This window comes from Salmo salar, chromosome ssa28 (assembly GCF_905237065.1).
Source record: "Salmo salar chromosome ssa28, Ssal_v3.1, whole genome shotgun sequence".
Lineage (NCBI taxonomy): Eukaryota > Metazoa > Chordata > Actinopteri > Salmoniformes > Salmonidae > Salmo > Salmo salar.
Window position 1 is genome coordinate 175,001 of NC_059469.1, and position 18,792 is coordinate 193,792.

The 18,792-nt window shown below is 41.9% G+C and overlaps 1 protein-coding gene across 5 annotated transcripts in view; it reads right to left on the bottom strand.

The window, feature by feature from the left end:
• LOC106589258 (ATP-citrate synthase) overlaps window positions 1-18,792 on the bottom strand; it is a 127,227-nt gene that overhangs the window by 85,093 nt on the left and 23,342 nt on the right. For 4 of the 5 annotated variants that reach the window (XR_006762624.1, XM_014178973.2, XM_014178974.2 and 1 more), the window contains exons 9-14: window positions 10,781-10,917; window positions 10,168-10,229; window positions 8,113-8,230; window positions 5,138-5,292; window positions 2,900-2,993; window positions 2,272-2,331 (exon numbers count right to left, since the gene is read on the bottom strand). Coding sequence is in view for 4 of the 5 variants with exons in the window: in XM_014178973.2 (XP_014034448.1) it covers window positions 2,272-2,331; window positions 2,900-2,993; window positions 5,138-5,292; window positions 8,113-8,230; window positions 10,168-10,229; window positions 10,781-10,917 (626 nt within the window). In the remaining variant the exon portion in view is untranslated. The remainder of the gene's footprint in view (window positions 1-2,271; window positions 2,332-2,899; window positions 2,994-5,137; window positions 5,293-8,112; window positions 8,231-10,167; window positions 10,230-10,780; window positions 10,918-18,792) is intronic. The other variant, XM_014178975.2, reaches the window with a different exon arrangement.

Consider the following 18,792-nt stretch of genomic DNA (forward strand, 5'->3'; position numbering starts at 1 on the left):
TATCCGAGAGACTGTTTGTAAGGAAAAAACCTCTACCCTCGACTTACATTTACATTGGTCATTTAGCAGACACTCTTATCCAGAGCGACTTACAGTAGTGAATGCATACATTTCATACAATTTTTTTCCCCGTACTGGTCCCCCGTGGGAATCGAACCCACCCCGACTTCTCTTGAGTCTTTTGCACGGCTCACTTTTAAAGTGGATACCTACTCAACTAAAGTGGAGTTTAAAGACAGCGGACAATGTGCATGACCTGGAAACAGCACGAACTAAGCTAGAAGAGGAAATCAATCTACAATTTTTTTTTAAGAATCACTTGAAAATCTTTCCCATAAATTAAACTTAATTTACCATCCATTGAGTAAGACTCAACCATTACTTCCATGGTAATCGACCCAGCACTGGACAACAAGCTACGCAGTAATGATCAATTAGCTGATTTAGCAATTATTAAATCTAAAACTGAAATTACTAAATCAGAACCCAAATTGATCTAGTTACTCCCACTTCTATAAAGAACTGTACATCTCCGATTGTAAACCCACACCAAGCCAGACTAAGTCCTTTCTAAAAGATGAAACCTCAAAGTATTACAGTCGTTCACAAAGGTTACTTTAGGAGAGATGTGAACACAGCACTAATTGCACTTTTATAAAAACAAAGTTAAGGATGTCACTCAGTGTTCTCACCATCACCCCCCCATCCTTGATAAACACATATTAAACTGTTTTCCAAAATGTTGTCATCCAGTCTCGAGACTTACCCAAAAATAGGCCACATGGACCAAAGCCGGTTTGTTACAAAGTGTTTATCCTGGGCCTCCCGAGTGGCGCAGTGCTAGCTGTGCCACTAGAAATCCTCTCTCTGTCAAAGCCGACCGCGACCAGGAGAACCATGGGGCGGCACACAATTGATCCAAAATCGTCCGGGTTAGGGGAGCGTTTGGCCGGCCAGAATGTTCTTGTCCCATCGCACTCTAGTGGCGGGCCAGGTGCATGCACGTTGACACGGATGCCAGGTATACTGTGTTTTCTCCGACACATTGGTGCGGCTGGCTTCCGGGTTAAAACAGGCATTGTGTCAAGAAGCAGGCGGCTTGGTCGTGTTTCGGAGGACGCACGGCTCTCGACAATCGCCTCTCCCGAGTCCGTACAGGAGCTGCTGCGATGGGACAAGACTAACTACCAATTGGATACCATGAAATTTGGAAGAAAGGGGTAAAAAAATAAAAATATATACATGTTTATCCTTGGATAACACACACACACACACACACACACACACACACACATACATACATACATACATACATACATACATACATACATACATACATATATATATATAGAGTATAAAAAACAAAAAAAGGGGCGCGAGAAAAGAGGAAGGGAGCAACTTTCTGGAATGAAACGCAGCCCGGGACAGCCGCAGAGCCATTTGACAAGGTTTGCATCTGATTCTACACCCTCCTCCCAAAGTGTACACTTACACCCGTGCATGGATTTAACAAATGGTGGAAACTCACTCCAGCCAATGCATACATCAATAATATGCTCCAGCCCATGCTAACATCAATAATATGCTTTAAAATCCATGCCGGGAAGCATGCAAGTCAACATTTCTGGAAAAGACTAGAGAATTGGGACAGTTAGTCACCATGAGAAACACCTAACTGGATGGAGGCTGAACAAAGGCATTTCCCCACACACACTACTTGAGAAACAGGGATAGAGGTAGGGGAAAGAAGGAGAGGAGAGCCTGGAGGAGGACTGAGGGTCTAATCACTCGTCCCTACCTCCACTCCAGCCTGACGAAGCCTGTGCTTCTGTGACCAACAACACAAAGCAGTGACGACAAAATAAGCGACAACGAAAAAAGTTACAAAACAGTTTGAATAAAAGCCATACTACGTAACCTCATCAATCAACTAATGCATTGGGTGTGTTGTATGGTTGCATTATGGCTACATGCCTTGGCCTTCACACTTCATTGCATGGATACCCAATAAGAGAAGGGACGAATATAGAGCTCAATTAACTAAACATCTACTTAAACACAAACAATACGAAACCCAAGGAACTTACCCATGTAGACCATTCCCTAGGCCTAGACCGTGTGAGTTCTAGAATGCCAATGCAGAACATAGGCGTGAAAGCAACACACACACACCTCTAAATTGGGGAAGTGTGGGGAAAGACAGGTGCAAACCCAAGGAGAGGGGGGAGCAGGATGGGCGAGCTAGTCGTGTAGGGTTACACCTGCACTTACCGTAGCAGTCTCCTGTGAATTCCTCCTTCACAGGCCACAGCCATGGACAATAAGAAGCGGCTTATAAGATTTGAGCATGAAAAGACAGGTTTATTACACATCGAAATGAGGGGCAAAAACATAAAACATTTAAAATGTCAAACTGTGCTGGGTGGTTGGTGTAGATGGGGAGAGAAAAGGGAAAGTGGGATGGCAGAGGTGAAGAAGCAGACAGAAAGACAGAGGGTGGTGTGTTTGAGAACAGGGTCATTCATATTCATTAGTGCACAATGCACACTGTAGCAAAACATTTTGCAATGTCAATTGTTTACTCCAAATGCTCTACTACGTGATTTAAATGGTTTCCTTTGCAAAACATCTTGCTACATTTAGCTACAATGTGCCTTAATTAATATGAAGTGTAGGGAGTCTAAACTGTCCCCTTTTCTTACTGAACCTCTGAGGAGCTACACATGACATATGTTTGTTTTGTTGTAAACTAGCGCTTTAAGGATAGGTTTCCCCTGACACAGATTAAGCCTAGTCCTGCATTTAAAAGCATCCTCAATGGAGACTGGGTTTAATCTGTGCCAGGGAAACCAGTACAAATTGGTAAGGAGGGCAGGGTGGCGTGGTTAGCACTTGTTACCTGCTGGTACGCCCGCTTTGGGCTTTTTAGCTGACGTGGCATCGTTGGCTGCTCTGGGCTCAGAGAAGGAGGCTGTCCTGGTAGATGCTGGGGTCTAAAAGAAGAGAGACAGTGATGAGAGGGCGATGTGGGCTTCCTGAATAGTAATTACAGGGGTATATAGATACTCAAATATACAAGTGAACACTAAGGTCTAGAAGGGAGAGAATGATGAGGGAGTTTGTTGTGGGAGTTGTTAATTTTGAAGAAGTATCTGGATTTGAGGCTGCTAGAAGTTATGAGGGTCATCATTCCCATGTTGAATGTAGCTGATGGTGGAAATAACAGCAGTACTAGCTAGGTCGTCAAATTGTTAGGGTCAATAAAAGTCTTGAGGTCAGACTACATGCCAGGAAATTCAGACTCTCTGTCTGAAGTGCTGGCATAAAATGTTATCCTATGAGCTGCAGTAGTCAGGGTGGGGCCAATACCTTTTCAATACAGTGAATACCCTGCGAAAGTGACGTCACCCTAAGTCATACTTCCGTGGTCATGTCATGGGCTTCAAAATTATATCATTAAATTCATGATAATTTAAGATATATACACACAGTACCAGTCAAAAGTTTGGACACCCAACTCATTCAAGGGTTTTTCGTTAATTGTACTATGTTCTACATTGTAGAATAACAGTGAAGACATCAGAATAACACATGTAATCATGTATTAACCAAAAAAAAAAAAAAGTGCGCAACAAATCAAAATACATTTTATATTTGAGATTCTTCAAAGTAGCCACCCTTTGCCTTGATGACAGCTTTGCACACGCTTGGCATTCTCTCAACCAGCTTCATGAGGAATGCTTTTCCAACAGTCTTGAAAGAGTCCCCACATATGCTGAGCACTTATTGGCTGCTTTTCCTTCACTCTGCGGTCCAACTCATCCCAAACCATCTCAATTGGGTTGAGGTCGGGTGACTGTGGAGGCCAGCTCATTTGATGCAGCACTCCATCACTCTCTTTAGTCAAATAGCCCTTACACAGCCTAGAGGTGTGCTGGGTCATTGTCCTGTTGAAAAACAAATGATAGTGGGACTAAGTGCAAACTAGATGGCATGGCGTATTGCTGCAGAATGCTGTGGTAGCTATGCTGGTTTAGTGTGCCTTGAATTCTAAATAAATCACAGACAGTGTCACCAGAAAAGCACCCCCACCTCCCTGCTTCACGGTGGGAACCACATATGCGGAGATCATCCGTTCACCTACCCTGCATCTCAAAGTTCTCAAATTTGGACATCAGACCAAAGGACAGATTTCCACCAGTCTAATGTCCATTGCTCGTGTTTCTTGGCACAAGCAAGTCTCTTCTTATTGGTGTCCTTTAGTAGTGGTTTCTTTGCAGCAATTTGAACATGAATGCCTGATTCACTCAGTCTCCTCTGAACAGTTGCTATTGAGATATGTCTGTTACTTGAACTCTGAAGCATTTATTTGGGCTGTAATTTCTGAGGCTGGTAACTCCAATGAACTTATCCTCTGCAGCAGAGGTAACTCTGGGTCTTCCATTCCTGTGGCGGTCCTCATGAGCCAGTTTCAACATAGCGCTTGATGGTTTTTGCGACTTCACTTGAAGACACTTTCATAGTTCTTAAAATGTTCCAGATTGACTGACCATGTCTAAAATTAAATGATGGACTGTCGTTTCACTTTGCTTGTTTTAGCTGTTCTTGCCATAATATGGACTTACATGGCTCTCTTCTGTATACCACCCCTACCTTGTCACAACAGATTAGCTCAAACACAATAAGGAGGAAATAAATTCCACAAATGAACTTTTAGCAAGGCACACCTGTTAATTTAAATGGATTTCAGATGACTACCCCATGAAAGCTGGTTGCAAGAATGCCAAGAGTGTGCAAAGCTGTCTTCAAGGCAAAGGGTGGCTACTTTGAAGAATGTATTTGTTTAACACTTCCTTGGTTACTACATGATTCTATATGTGTTATTTCATTGTGTTGATGTCGTCACTATTATTCCACAAAGTAGAAAATAGTAAAAATAAAGAAAAACCCTTGAGTGAGTGTGTGTGTCCAAACTTTTGATTGGCTGGCTGGCATACATGCGTGCGTGCATGCATACACTCCACTGCTTGACCAAAAACAACAAAAAAATACAATCTTGGTCGACCGAAAAGCTATCGACCAAACAATCGACCTGTCGACTAATTGGGGTCAGCTCTACATTGAACAGAAAACGTACAGCGGCGTTGGTACTGGAGTTGAGCAGGAAGTTGGCCGTGTGGGCGGCTACTGGAGGCTGGTTGGGGATTGGCTGGTGACCCAGCGCCATGCCGACAATGGCCGTCATGTGGGTCTCTGTGCCGAAAACATAGATGGGGATACCGGTGGTCTTCCCTGTGGGGAAAAAAAATGGACATGGTTAACAAATATTTTGATTATCGTGAACTGTACAATAAGAAGGAAACCTATTGATCAAATCTCCAGGTGTGAATTTCCCAAAAACATAAAAATCTTTTTCATTGTCTACCAATGGACTCAAAATGATCTTAGTGCCAAAGATGGTCGTTATGTTTTAGTACATCTTTTTTTGCAATATTACTTTAGCGCCTTGTTGCAAACAGGATGCATGTTTTGGTATATTTTTATTCTGCTCAGGCTTCCTGCTTTTCACTCTGTCAATTGGGTTAGTATTGTGGAGTAACTACAATGTTGTTGATCCATCCTCAGTTTTTTCCTATCACAGCCATTAAACTATTTGAAAGTCACCATTGGCCTGCTAGTGAAATCCCTGAGCGATTTCCTTCATGTCTGGCAACGTTTGGAAGGCCGACTGTATCTTTGTAATGACTGGGTGTAATGACACACCATCCAGAGTAATTAACTTCACCATGCTCAAAGGGATATTCAAAGTCTGCTTTTTTTATTTTTACCCATTTAACAATAAAACGTCCCTGGTGTTTGCGGTTGAATCTGTGTTTGAAATTTCCTGGACCTGACAGCTAATTGTGTGTGGTGTACAGAGTTGAGGTAGTCATTCAAAATTCATGTTATACAGTATTATTGCACACAGAGTCCATGCAGCTTAAAGATACACGTCTCCTTAATGTAACCACATTGTCTGATTTCAAAAAGGCTTTATGGCGAAAGCATAAAGTTGGAACTGTCCTAATATAATCTAACAAGAAAAACCACACAGCCATTTTCCTAGCAAGGACAGGCATCACAAAAAACAGAAAACCAGCTACAATTATGCACTAACCTTTGACGATCTTCATCAGATGACACTCCTTGGACATCATGTTACACAATACATACATTTTTTGTTCGATCAAGTTCATATTTATATCCAAAAACAGCATTTTATGTTGCCGCGTGATGTTCAGAAAATATTTTGCATCCAATACTGCCAGTGAATCAGCACAACAAATTTACAAAAATACTCATCATAAACGTTGATAAAATATTAAACTGTTATTCAAAGAATTATAGATGAACATCTCCTTTATGCAACCGCTGTGACAGATTTCAAAAAAGCTTCACGGGGAAAGCACACTTTGCAATAATCTGAGTACTGAGCTCAGAAAAAGACATCAAGCAATATAGATACCCGCCATTTTGGAGTCATCTAAAATCATAAATAGCATTAGAAATATTCACTTACCTTTGATGATCTTCATCAGAAGGCACTTCCAGGAATCCCAGGTCCACAATAAATGTTGTTTTGTTCGATAAAGTCCATAGTTTAAGTCCAAATAGCTCCTTGGAGTAGCTTACTGAACGCGCAAACAACAAGTGTAGGAAGCACGGCCAAAATGTCACAACGAAAAGTTACAAAAAAGTTATATTTACGTTCGTTCAAACATGTCAAACGTTGTATAGCATCAATCTTTAGGGCCTTTTTAACTTAGAACTTCAATAATATTCCAACCGGACGATTCCAGTGTCTTGAAAAACGTTTTGGAACACAGCTACCCCTCATGTGAACGCGCGCCAATGAATTAATGTGCTTTACATTTACGTCATTTAGCAGACGCTCTTATCCAGAGCGACTTACAAATTGGTGCATTCACCTTATGATATCCAGTGGAACAACCACTTTACAATAGTACATCTATATCTTTTTTTTTTTTCCTGAGTCAACAACTTCCAACTTCCTCTGTTCGCTCTCTGTTTGGACGCCTCAAACAACTTTCTAAAGACTGTTGACATCTAGTGGAAGCCTTAGGAAGTGCAAAATGAACCCTAAGTCACTGTGTTCGATAGGCAATGACTTGAAAGGACTACAAGCACCAGATTTCCCACTTCCTGGATAGATTTTTCTCAGGTTTTGGCCTGCCATATGAGTTCGGTTATACTCACAGACATCATTCAGTTTTAGAAACTTCAGAGTGTTTTCTAACCAAATCTACTACTAATATGCATATTCTAGTTCCTGGGCCTGAGTAGTAGGCCGTATAATCTGGGTACGTTTTTCGTCCGGCCGTGAAAATACTGCCCCCTACCCAAGAGAGGTTAAGCACATTTTTACTCCTGAACCTATTTAGCATTGCCATGACAAAGGTGTTGAATACTTACTCAAAACATTTCAGATAAATAATTTATGAATTTGTAAACAATTCATAAAAACATAATTACACTCGTACATTATGGGTTATTGTGTGTAGGCCAGTGACCAAAAATATAAATTGAATCAATTTTAAATTAAAGACTAACACAATAAAATGTGGATAAAGCCTTTCTGAAGGCACTGTATGACCAGTAGTAGCGTTATCTGGCCACACTTCTACATTACTTAATTACTCCCCCTAAATCGCCTTAACACATCTGATAGTTGAAGCGATGGTGCCACTCAGTTGAAAGCAATATGGCAGAAACTAAGGTCTGTCCCAAATAGCACTCATCCGGGATGCAGTCCTGGACAGTCGTCTCAGATCAGAGAATTGGAGTAAAGGTTGGCAGAAGGGAGGAGTGGGACAATTGCCATGCTTCAATTATCTTTCCTTCTCCACAACTGTGCACTCTTTCACTCCACCTCATGCATTTCAAAGCATTGGCTTGATACAAGAATGGCTGAGGGAGCTACCACCATATTCATTATACCAGTCCATTCCTTTTAATCCATGAGAGGGAGTGTACAAGTGCACACTTCGGGAAGTAGGGTAGAGAATTGGAATGTAGCCAAATAGTTGAAGTGAATGTGCAGCCTGGACTCACCTACTTCTCCCATCACTCTGAGGCCCTCCTGGTAGTTGGGGCCGCCACGACGCACAAAGATGGTGACTCCGTTCTCCTTCAGGGGTCCCTGGTAGTCTTTGATAGCCCTGACGATGCCCTAGTGGTGGACAAAGGAGAGCACAGCATGGTAAAATGTATGGATAGACATGCCTTGTTCAAAGCATGGGATTAATGGCAGGCACAATGGCTAGGGCTGGACAAAATCTGCAGGGTGGCTTTTCTAAATCTGTCCTTATTGAATTTATATAATTATATACATAATTTTCATATATGAAACTGCAGCATGTTATATGTTTAGTGGCATTATTTGGTTTGATTGAATAGATTCTAAATGTTAGAATTTTGCCAGGAAGACTAGGCATCAGCTCATGTGTATCCAAATAGAGTGTGTCCGAAAATCGATCTTGCCTACTAATTTTTAAAACGTACTGTGTACTAATCATACATATATCTCATTTAGAAAGTACTGTTTAATATAAAAGTATGCATTCAGCAACAAATAAACATACTAGGCTCACCCATCCTAAGAAAGCGTCATCTAATGCTCAAACGCGTTGTTTCCCGTCATTCGTTCATTTTGCTACAGCCCATCCTCTTATCACAAATGGGTCTGAAAAGATGCACCTCTTCCTCAATAGAGTATGCAGCAAATACTAGATGAAGTCTAAATGTGTACACTACATGACAAAAAGTACGTGGACACTTGCTTGTCGAACATCTAATTTCAAAATCATGGGCATTAATATGGCATTGGTCCCCCCTTTGCTGCTATAACAGCCTCCACACTTCTGGGAAGGTTTTCTACTGAACTAGATGTTTGAACATTGCTGCGTAGACTTGCTTCCATTCAGCCACAAGAGCATTAGTGAGGTCAGGCACTGATGTTGGGCAATTAGGCTTGGCTCACCGGATGGGGATGAGTTCAGGGCTCTGTACAGACCAATCAAAATCTTCCACACCGATCTCAAAAAAACATTTCTGTATGGACCTCGCTTAGTGCAGAGGGGCATTGTCATGCTGAAACAGGAAAGCACCTTCCCCAAACTGTAACCACAAAGTTGGAAGCACATTGTCTAGAATGTCATTGTATGCTGTAACGTTAAGATTTCCCTTCACTGGAATTAAGGGGCCTAGCCCGAACCATGAAAAACAGGCCCAGACCATTATTCCTCCTCCACCAAACTTTACAGTTGGCACTGTGCATTCGGGCAGGTAGCATTCTCCTGGCATCTGACAAACCCAGTCTGTAGGACTGCCAGATGGTGAAGCGCGATTCATTAGTCCAGAGAACACGTTTCCACTGCTCCAGAGCCCAATGATGGCAAGCTTTACACTACTCCAGACGATGCTTGGTAATCTTAGGCTTGTGTGTGGCTGCTCGGCCATGGAAACCCATTTCATGAAGCTCTTGTGCTGACGTTGCTTCTAGAGGCAATTTGGAACTCAGTAGTGAGTGTTGCAACCGAGGACAGGCAATTTTCAGCACTCGGCGGTTCCGTTCTGTGAGCTTGTGCGGCCTACCACTTCGCGGCTGAGCAGTTGTTGCTCCTAGACATTCCCACTTCACAACAACAGCAGTTAGTTGACCGGGGAAGCTGAAGCAGGGCAGAAATTTGATGACCTGACTTGTTGGAAAGGTGGCATCCTATGACACCACGTTGAAAGTCACTGAGGTCTTCAGTAAGGCCATTCTACTGCCAATGTTTGTTTATGAAGATTGCATGACTGTGTGCTTTATTTTATATACCTGTCAGCAACAGGTGTGGCTGAAATAGCATAATCCACAAATTTGAAGGGGCGTCCACATACTTTGGTATATATAGAGTATGACATCCTGGCATTTAAAGCACTCAATGTTAGACATTTAACATATTATACTATTTAGAACGCGAGTAGAGGTATTTAGACAAGGCCAATGAAAATATTTTCCATTACAAATGACATTCAAGGGACTCATGCACATTCTGCACTCAGATTATGTCTGGCCCTATCAATGACACAGCACTAGGGGAAGACCGTGTTTGGGCGCCTTACTTTGAACGTGGCCGCCACGTTTGTGAAGTTAGCGATGCTTCCTCCGATGATCAGCACTTTCCCTGGCAAGGCAAAGATAGAAATGTGTTAGTATTAATGCTGAGACTTCACGTAACAACAAACATCTAGTTTGACAATGCGGTAACACACTATCACATTGAGCATGTGATAGAACTTAGTGGTACACTGAGTTAAGTAGTCCTAACCAATGGAATTCGTCTGTGTCCAAAAGTAATTTAAGTGTAACTAGTAAAAAACACACACAAAAAAGGTCAACACATATTGGTCCACATTTATTGATGAAGATTAATAAATGAATTAAGAAGATCCAACTCGGATCAAAACATTGGAATAGAGGCAGTACAGGAGCAATACAGTCTGAGGGACTTTTTTCTTCTACATGCATTGTTTTTTATGATATAGCACAAATGTAATATGCGCTGACTATGCCAACGTTGATTTCAAAACTATAAGAGCTGCAAGTGGGCAACCCTGGCGAGTTCGCAGGTGTAGGGTGAAGTTACCACTAGACGTTGATCTTGGGTCAGTTCTACACTTTCCTACTAATGGTTAAGGTTATAATTGGGGTAGGGGAAGCTGAGCAAGTGCCCACCTTCATGGTGCTTCTCTCTGGTCATAAGTGAGAGGATGGTCTTGGCGTAGTCGTAGGTCTGTTGCTCGCTGGGCGCTCCCGAATACTCTCCGTAGTTGGCCAGCTCATCCACTCCACCCAGGTCACAGATGGTGTCACTACGTTCGAGGGGACAGGGGTCAGAGTCAAGGACAAGTGGTTGCCTCCCAAACGGCTCCCTATTGCCTTTACAGTACACTACCTTTGACCAGGGCCCATAGAGTAGTGCACTAGATAGGGAATAGCGTGACATTTGGGACATGGCCAAAGTCATGCCCTGAGCTGCACGGGTTAGAAATGCAATTGGAAAGTCTCTTCAGTGCCGAAACCACCAATGCAGCGCAATTGTTCTATTCAGCAACACTGGGATCGATTCAAACTGAAAACTAAGTGTAGCTGGGATCATAGAATTATAGATGACTTGTTACTGTAGTGAAATGTTATTTTAATATTTTCCAAATCCCAGTTGGAGGATTCACTAAATCAGGAGCGAACAAGCAGGGTGGGAATCCTCCAAATGGAATTTCCGGAGAAAAAAAAACATCTGGATGACAGTATGTTTCTGCTCTCTTGCCAACTAAACAAGAAACGTCCTCTCACTGTCAACTACGTTTATTTTCAGCAAACTTAACCTGTTGGTGCTAGGGGGCAGTATTTTCACGGCGGGATAAAAGAAACGTACGATTTAAACTGGTTACTACTCTTGCCCAGAAACGAGAATATGCATATAATTAGTAGATTTGGATAGAAAACACTGAAGTTTCTAAAACTTGGTGTCTGAGTATAACAGAACTCATATGGCAGGCCAAAACCTGAGAAGATTCCATGCAGGAAGTGCCCTGTGACAATTTGTTGTCCTTCTGTTGCATCTCTATCAAAAATACAGCATCTGTGCTGTTACGTGACACTTTAAGGCTTCCATTGGCTCTCTAAAGCGTTCAGAAAGCGGAATGACGTGTCTCCTGTCTCTGGGCAAAGTACAGCAGCAGAGTTTGTAAGTTGCCTGCCTGGGGACAGTGAGACTGATGCGCGTTCACGAGACTTCTCCATTTCTTTCTTTCAGTCTTTGAATGAATACAACGTTGTCCAGTTGGAATATTATTGCTATTTTACGAGAAAAAAATAGCATAAAAATTGATTTTAAACAGCGTTTGACATGTTAAGTACGGTAATGGAATATTTTGACATTTGGCACGAAATGCGCTCGCGCGTTACCCTTCGGATAGTGACCTGAACGCACGAACAAAACGGAGGTATTTGGATATAACTATGGATTATTTGGAACCAAAACATTTGTTGTTGAATTAGAAGTCCTGGGAGTGCATTCTGACGAAGAACAGCAAAGGTAATCAAATTTTTCTAACAGTAATTCTGAGTTTAGTGAGCCCCAAAGTTGGTGGGTGTCAAATTTTGTGACATATATGCTTGGTTTGAAAATGGCTGTGTGATTATTTTTGGCAGGGTACTCTCCTGACATAATCTAATGTTTTGCTTTCGCTGTAAAGCCTTTTTTTGAAGTGGTTAGATTAACCTCTTGTCTTATCTTTTAAATGGTGTAAAATAGTCATATGTTTGAGAAATTGAAGTCAGCATCTGAGGGATATGTATTTCGCGCCACGCAATTCCACTGGCTGTTGACAAGGGTGGTGACCAAACGTCCCACTGGCCCAGAGAGGTTAACATGTGTAAATATGTATTAACATAAGATTCAACAACTGAGACAAACTGAACAAGTTCCACAGACATCCTCAATGGGATTGAGATCCGGGTTCTTCGCCGGCCATGGCAGAACACTGACATTCCTGTCTTGCAGGAAATCACGCACAGAACGAGCAGTATGGCTGGGGCCATTGTCATGCTGGAGGGTCATGTCAGGATGAGCCTGCAGGAAGGGTACCACATGGAGGGAGGAGGATGTCTTCCCTGTAAACGCACAGCGTTGAGATTGCAGGCAATGACAAGCTCAGTCCGATGACGCTGTGACATCACCCCAGACCATGACGGACCCTCCACATCGATCCCACTCCAGAGTACAGGCCTCGGTGTAACACTCATTCCTTCGACGATAAACGCGAATCCGACCATCACCCTCGGATGAGACAAAACCGAAACTCGTCAGTGAAGAGCACTTTTTGTCAGTCCTGTCTGGTCCAGCGACGGTGTGTTTGTGCCAATAGGGGACGTTGTTGCTGGTGATGTCTGCCTTACAACAGGCCTCAGTCCAGCCTCTCTCAGCCTATTGCGGAAAGTCTGAGCACTGGAGGGACTGTGCGTTCCTGGTGCAACTCGGGCAGCTGTTGTTGCCATCCTGTACCTGTCCCGCAGGTGTGATGTTCGGATGTACTGATCCTGTACAGATGTTGTTAGATGTGGTCTGCCACGGCGAGGACGATCAGCTGTCCGTCCTGCCTCACTGTAGCGCTGTCTTAGACGTCTCACAGTACGGACATTGCAATTTATTGCCCTGGCCACATCTGCAGTCCTCATGCCTCCTTACAGCATGCCTAATGCACATTCACGCAGATGAGCAGGGATCCTGGGCATCTTTCTTTTGGTGTTTTTCAGAGTCAGTAGAAAGGCCTCTTTAGTGTCCTAAGTTTTCATAACTGTGACCTTAATTGCCTACCGTCTGTAAGCTGTTAGTCTCTTAACGACCGTTCCACGGGTGCATGTTCATTAATTGTTTATGGTTCATTGAACAAGCATGGGAAACAGTGTTTAAACCCTTTACAATGAAGAGCTGAAGTTATTTGAATTTTTACGAATGATCTTTGAAAGACAGGGTCCTGAAAAAGGGACGTTTCTTTTGTTGCGGAGTTTATTTATGGGACAGTTTGGCTCGACAATTAGGTAGTGGGCCGAAGCCGAAAAATGTGAAGTTGAATGAGCTGATTTTTGTATATGTGACAGTGAAAAATTCTTACTACTATAAAAGTTTGACACTAATTATTGCACTCAAAAAGGTAGATTTCAATAGGGTCTGCCGAGATAAATGTCAAACTGCTAAACTTGGAACCAACCATAACTTCTGTACATACTCATGATGAAGGAAGCAATTGTTCTGCTTCTATCTACGATGTAAACACAGCCCGTTGTGAGAACGCAAGCTGCTGTCTGATGAAGAGGATCAGATATAGCAGGCTATAAGTAAATATCTGCTTGAGTGCACTTCAAATATAGAAGTGCACTTTAGAGTTAACTCTGACCATTTAGCCAATATATTGAAAGCTAGCCAATGTTACAGTTTGCCAGGCCTAGCCAACTACTGTAAATGTCAATTTGTGTTTCATTAGCAATCTGTCAGTGAATGAAAAATGTTAATCATGTTTTGGCGTTTCATTTCAAATAACTAGCAGCAGGCTTGAAAACATTCAATCATATACTTTTCTTATAAACACAAAGTGTGTGTGTGTCATGTAAGCTAGAGTTAAAACAGCTGCATAGGAATATTAGCCACTACATATGGCATAGCCTACATTGTAAGGCATAACTTGCAATACACATAGATGAGTTCTCAAATAGCAGCTGCCAAATACCATGGTAGGCATGCATAATGTTGGATGCATTGGAATTTAAGATATGGAGAATGTTAGTGTGTAGGACTGTAGAAAAAGCAGTTGGGAAAATGTTTGCTCAGTGAATGCGAGTATATTTAGGTGGTTTGAATGATTAGCTTTCCTATTAACCTTCTAAAAGCTGATGTGCCAAAATCTGGCCAATCCATTCATTGTTCTACTAACTATGACGGAGTGTGGGACATGTTTTCCATAATATACGTTTCATGCATATACATTCGAACAAAGTACACCATCATTAATCGTTTTTCACCATTTATTGAGTACAGAGACAAATAGCAAAGGTGTCTCAGGCAGTTTAAGTATCTAAATACTGTGCATTCGGAAAGTATTCAGACCCCTTGACTTCTTCCACATCACAACCTTGCTCTAAAAACGTATGAAATCCCCCCCCCATAATGACAAATCAAAAAATATATACATTTTTGTTGAGATATAGATAGAGATATATATATAAAAATATACACAAAAAAATATAAAAAAATATTACATTTAGATAAGTATTTAGACCATTTACTCAGTATTTTATTGAAGCACCATTGATAGCGATTACAACCACGTCTTTTGTATGACGCTAAAAGCCTTGCACACCTGTAGTTGGGAAGTTTCTCCTATTCTTCTCTGCAGATCCTCTCAAGCTCCATTAGTCTCTCCAGAGATGTTTGATCGGGTTAAAGTGCGAGCTCTGGCAGGGCCACTCAAGGACATTCAGAGACTTGTCCCGAAGCCACTACTGCGTTGTCTTGGCTGTGTGCTTAGGGTCGCTGTCCAGTCGGAAGGTGAACCTTATCGTTGATGAAAATTGGGTCTCTTTACTTTATTCTGTTCATCTTTCCCTTGATCTTGACTGATCTCTGCTGCTGAAAAACATACCCACACCATGTTGCCGCCACTACCATGCTTCACCGTAGGGATGGTGTCAGGTTTCCTCCAAACGTGACACTTGGCATTCTGGACAAAGAGTTCAATCTTGGTTTCATCAGACCAGAGAATCTTGTTTCTCATGGTCTGAGAGTCCTTTAGGTGCCTTTTGACAAACTTCAAGCGGGCTGAAATGTTCCTTTTACTGAAGAGTGGCTTCCGTTTGGCCACTACCATAAAGGCTTAATTGGGGGAGTGAGGCAAGAGATGGTTGTCCTTCTGGAAGGTTCTCCCATCTCCACAGCAGAACTCTGGAGCTATGTCAGAGTGACCATCGGTTCTTGGTCTCCTCCCCCGATTGCTCAGTTTGGCCTGGGCGGCCAGCTCTAGGAAGAGTCTTGGTGGTTACAATCTTCTTCCATTAAAGAATGATGGAGGCCACTGTGTTCTTGGGGACCTTCAATGTTGCAGACATTTTCTGGTACCATCTCCAGATTTGTGCAGCGACACAATGTTGTCTGAGCTCTACGGACAATTCCTTCGACCTCATGGCTTGGTTTTTGTTCTGACATGTAATGTCAACTGTGGGACCTTATGTAGAAGTGAGTGCATTTCAAAATCATGTCCAATCAATTGAATTCACCACAGGTGGACTCCAATCAAGAAACATCAAGGATGATCAACGCAAACAGGATGCACCAGAGCTCAATTTTGAGTGTCATAGCAAAGGTCTAAATACTTATGTAAATAAAGGTGTTTATTTTATTTATAGATTTGCAAAAACTTCTAAAAACCTGTTTTCGCTTTGTCATTATGGGGTACTGTGTGTAGATGGATAAGAAAAAAACTATTTAATCAATTTTAGAATAAGCCTGTAACTTAACAAAATGTGGAAAAGGGGAAATGGTCTGAATACTTTCCGAATGCACTGTATAGTGTAACCTACCAATCAATGTATATCAAGTGCCGGGGAGGGCACAATCTTACAATGGTGCAGTCCAGAAATGAGAGCTTTAACATCTATGCTAAAAGCCTGGGCCTCTGATGGAGACTGTAGAACTGTCATCAACGCATGTTACAGTATTCTCCCTTCTCTCAAGGAGCATGTGTGTGCCCAGGCCCCATATGCATTTCGAAAGGATTTGGATAAGAGGGTCTGCTAAATGACTAAAATGTAAAATGAAAGGATCCCACCCAGGTCACCAATGTATCGGACCGATGTAGACAGACAAGTGCCTTAGCAGAATGCAATCTAAAGCTTGCGTGATCCAGAGATGAGAACTCTACCATCTATGGCAAAAGACTGGGCTCCTGACGGGGACAATGCAATTCCGAGAATCCTCCAACAGTATGTTACAAATGTAAAGTAATATGTTTGTCACCTGTATGATAGGAAAATTACAAGATTGTTTTAATACTGTTAATGCATCGAATAGCTTTGATGGGTACCCTCTCATCTGTGTCAGTGGGACCGAGTTGGGCCTCTGGGGCTTGGCGCTAGCCATTTATTTATGATGGCTTGGTGATAAAACCTATAGCCTGAATTCCATAGAATGAGTTGGTATTTGTGTACTGTGAGGTACCAGGGAGACGATGTCTCTGGTGTGGACGGCTGATTGGAGGAACCTTGTCTTAACTTCTGTGGGCTACGTGGGACGCTAACGTCCCACCTGCGGGACACAGCCAGTGAAATATCAGGGCGGCAAATTCAAAACAACAAAATGTCAATTCAACTTTCTCAAACATACACTTCTCCTTGATGTAACCACATTGTCCGATTTCAAAAAGGCTTTATAGCGAAAGCAAAACATTAGATTATGTTAGGAGAGTACATAGACAAAAATAATCACACAGCCATTTTCCAAGCAAGGACATGTGTCAATAAAACCCAAAACACAGCTAAATGAAGCACTAACCTTTGACGATCTTCATCAGATGACACTCCTAGGACATTATGTTGCACAATACATGCATGTTTTGTTCGATAAAGTTCATATTTATATCCAAAAACAGCATTTTACATTGGCGCGTGATGTTCAGAAAATGTATTCCCACTAAACCTTCCGGTGAATGCGCACATCAATTTACAAAAATACTCATCATAAACGTCGACAAAATATATAACAATTATTTAAAGAATTATAGATAGACTACTCCTGGATGCAACAGCTGTGTCAGATTTTAAAATAGCTTTACAGAGAAAGCACATTTTTCAATATTCTGAGTACATAGCTCGCAATCACAGCAAGCTATACAGACACCCGCCAAGTTCTGGGGTCACCTAAACTCAGAATTACTATTATAAATATTCTCTTACCTTTGCTGATCTTCATCAGAATGCACTCCCAGGACTGCTACTTCCACAAGAAATGTTTTTGTTCTAAATAATCCATATTTATGTCCAAAAACCTCCGTTTTGTTAATGCGTACAGATCACTTATCCAAAGGCATAACGCGCGAGCGCGGTACCAGAGACAAAGTCAAAATGTTCCATTACCGTACTTAGAAGCATGTCAAACGCTGTTTAAAATCAATCTTTATGGTATTTTTTATGTAAAATTGCGATAATATTCCAGCCAGACAATAGCATATTCATTCAAGAAGAAAAAGGAACGGCGCGCTCGCAGGATCGCGCATATCCAATCCCTTTGTCCACTGATTGGGCAGATAATAGGAGCTCAGTCAGTGACAGGAGAATGCTGAAAGAACTTTCTGGCTGTTGACAGGCAATGGAAGCCTTAGGAAGTGCAACGTGACCCCACAGAAACTGTAGTTTCGATAGAGAATCAAAAGAACTACAATTCTCAGACTTTCCACTTCCTGGTTGGATTTCTCTCAGGTTTTTGCCTGCCATATGAGTTCTGCTATACTCACAGACACCATTCAAACAGTTTTAGAAACTTCAGAGTGTTTTCTATCCAAATCTACTAATAATATGCATATTCTAGTTTCTGGGCAAGAGTAGTAACCAGTTTAATTTGGGTACGTTTTTTTTCATCCGGCCGTGAAAATACTGCCTACACCCCAATAGGTTAAGGGCCAAACCCTGATTTCTATACAAATGGAACTATCTGTTCTATCTGGCTGGGGGATACTCCTTTCTCACATACAAATCCTAACCTTTTCACCTATTCCAGACATCTGTTGTTTGTCACATACTCAGGAGGATGTGTCTTAACTATAAAATACTGTGTCTCAGTTCTGCTCGTTGAGCTCTCGGCATCACACTTCAGAGTGTGGGATCGACCAGCTTAATTATTGAAATAATCAATATTAAATAAAGATGATTGTTTGAAATTATAAAGTCTCTCCTTTGAATCAGAAATATTACACGACACCTGTTAAACTGATTCTACATTGAATTTAGTCTTCAAAGTGCTCAAACAAGCACATGTATTTGCAGTTCTTCAACAAAGAAAAGACCGGCAAATGCATATGTGGTCTCAATGTCTAAATAGTGACGCAGGCCTAGTTCAAACAGCAGTAGGATGGTTCTCCTCACAGCCCATGCTTGGTGAATAGCACTTGGTTGATCTCTGAAAGAGACACAGGAGAGCT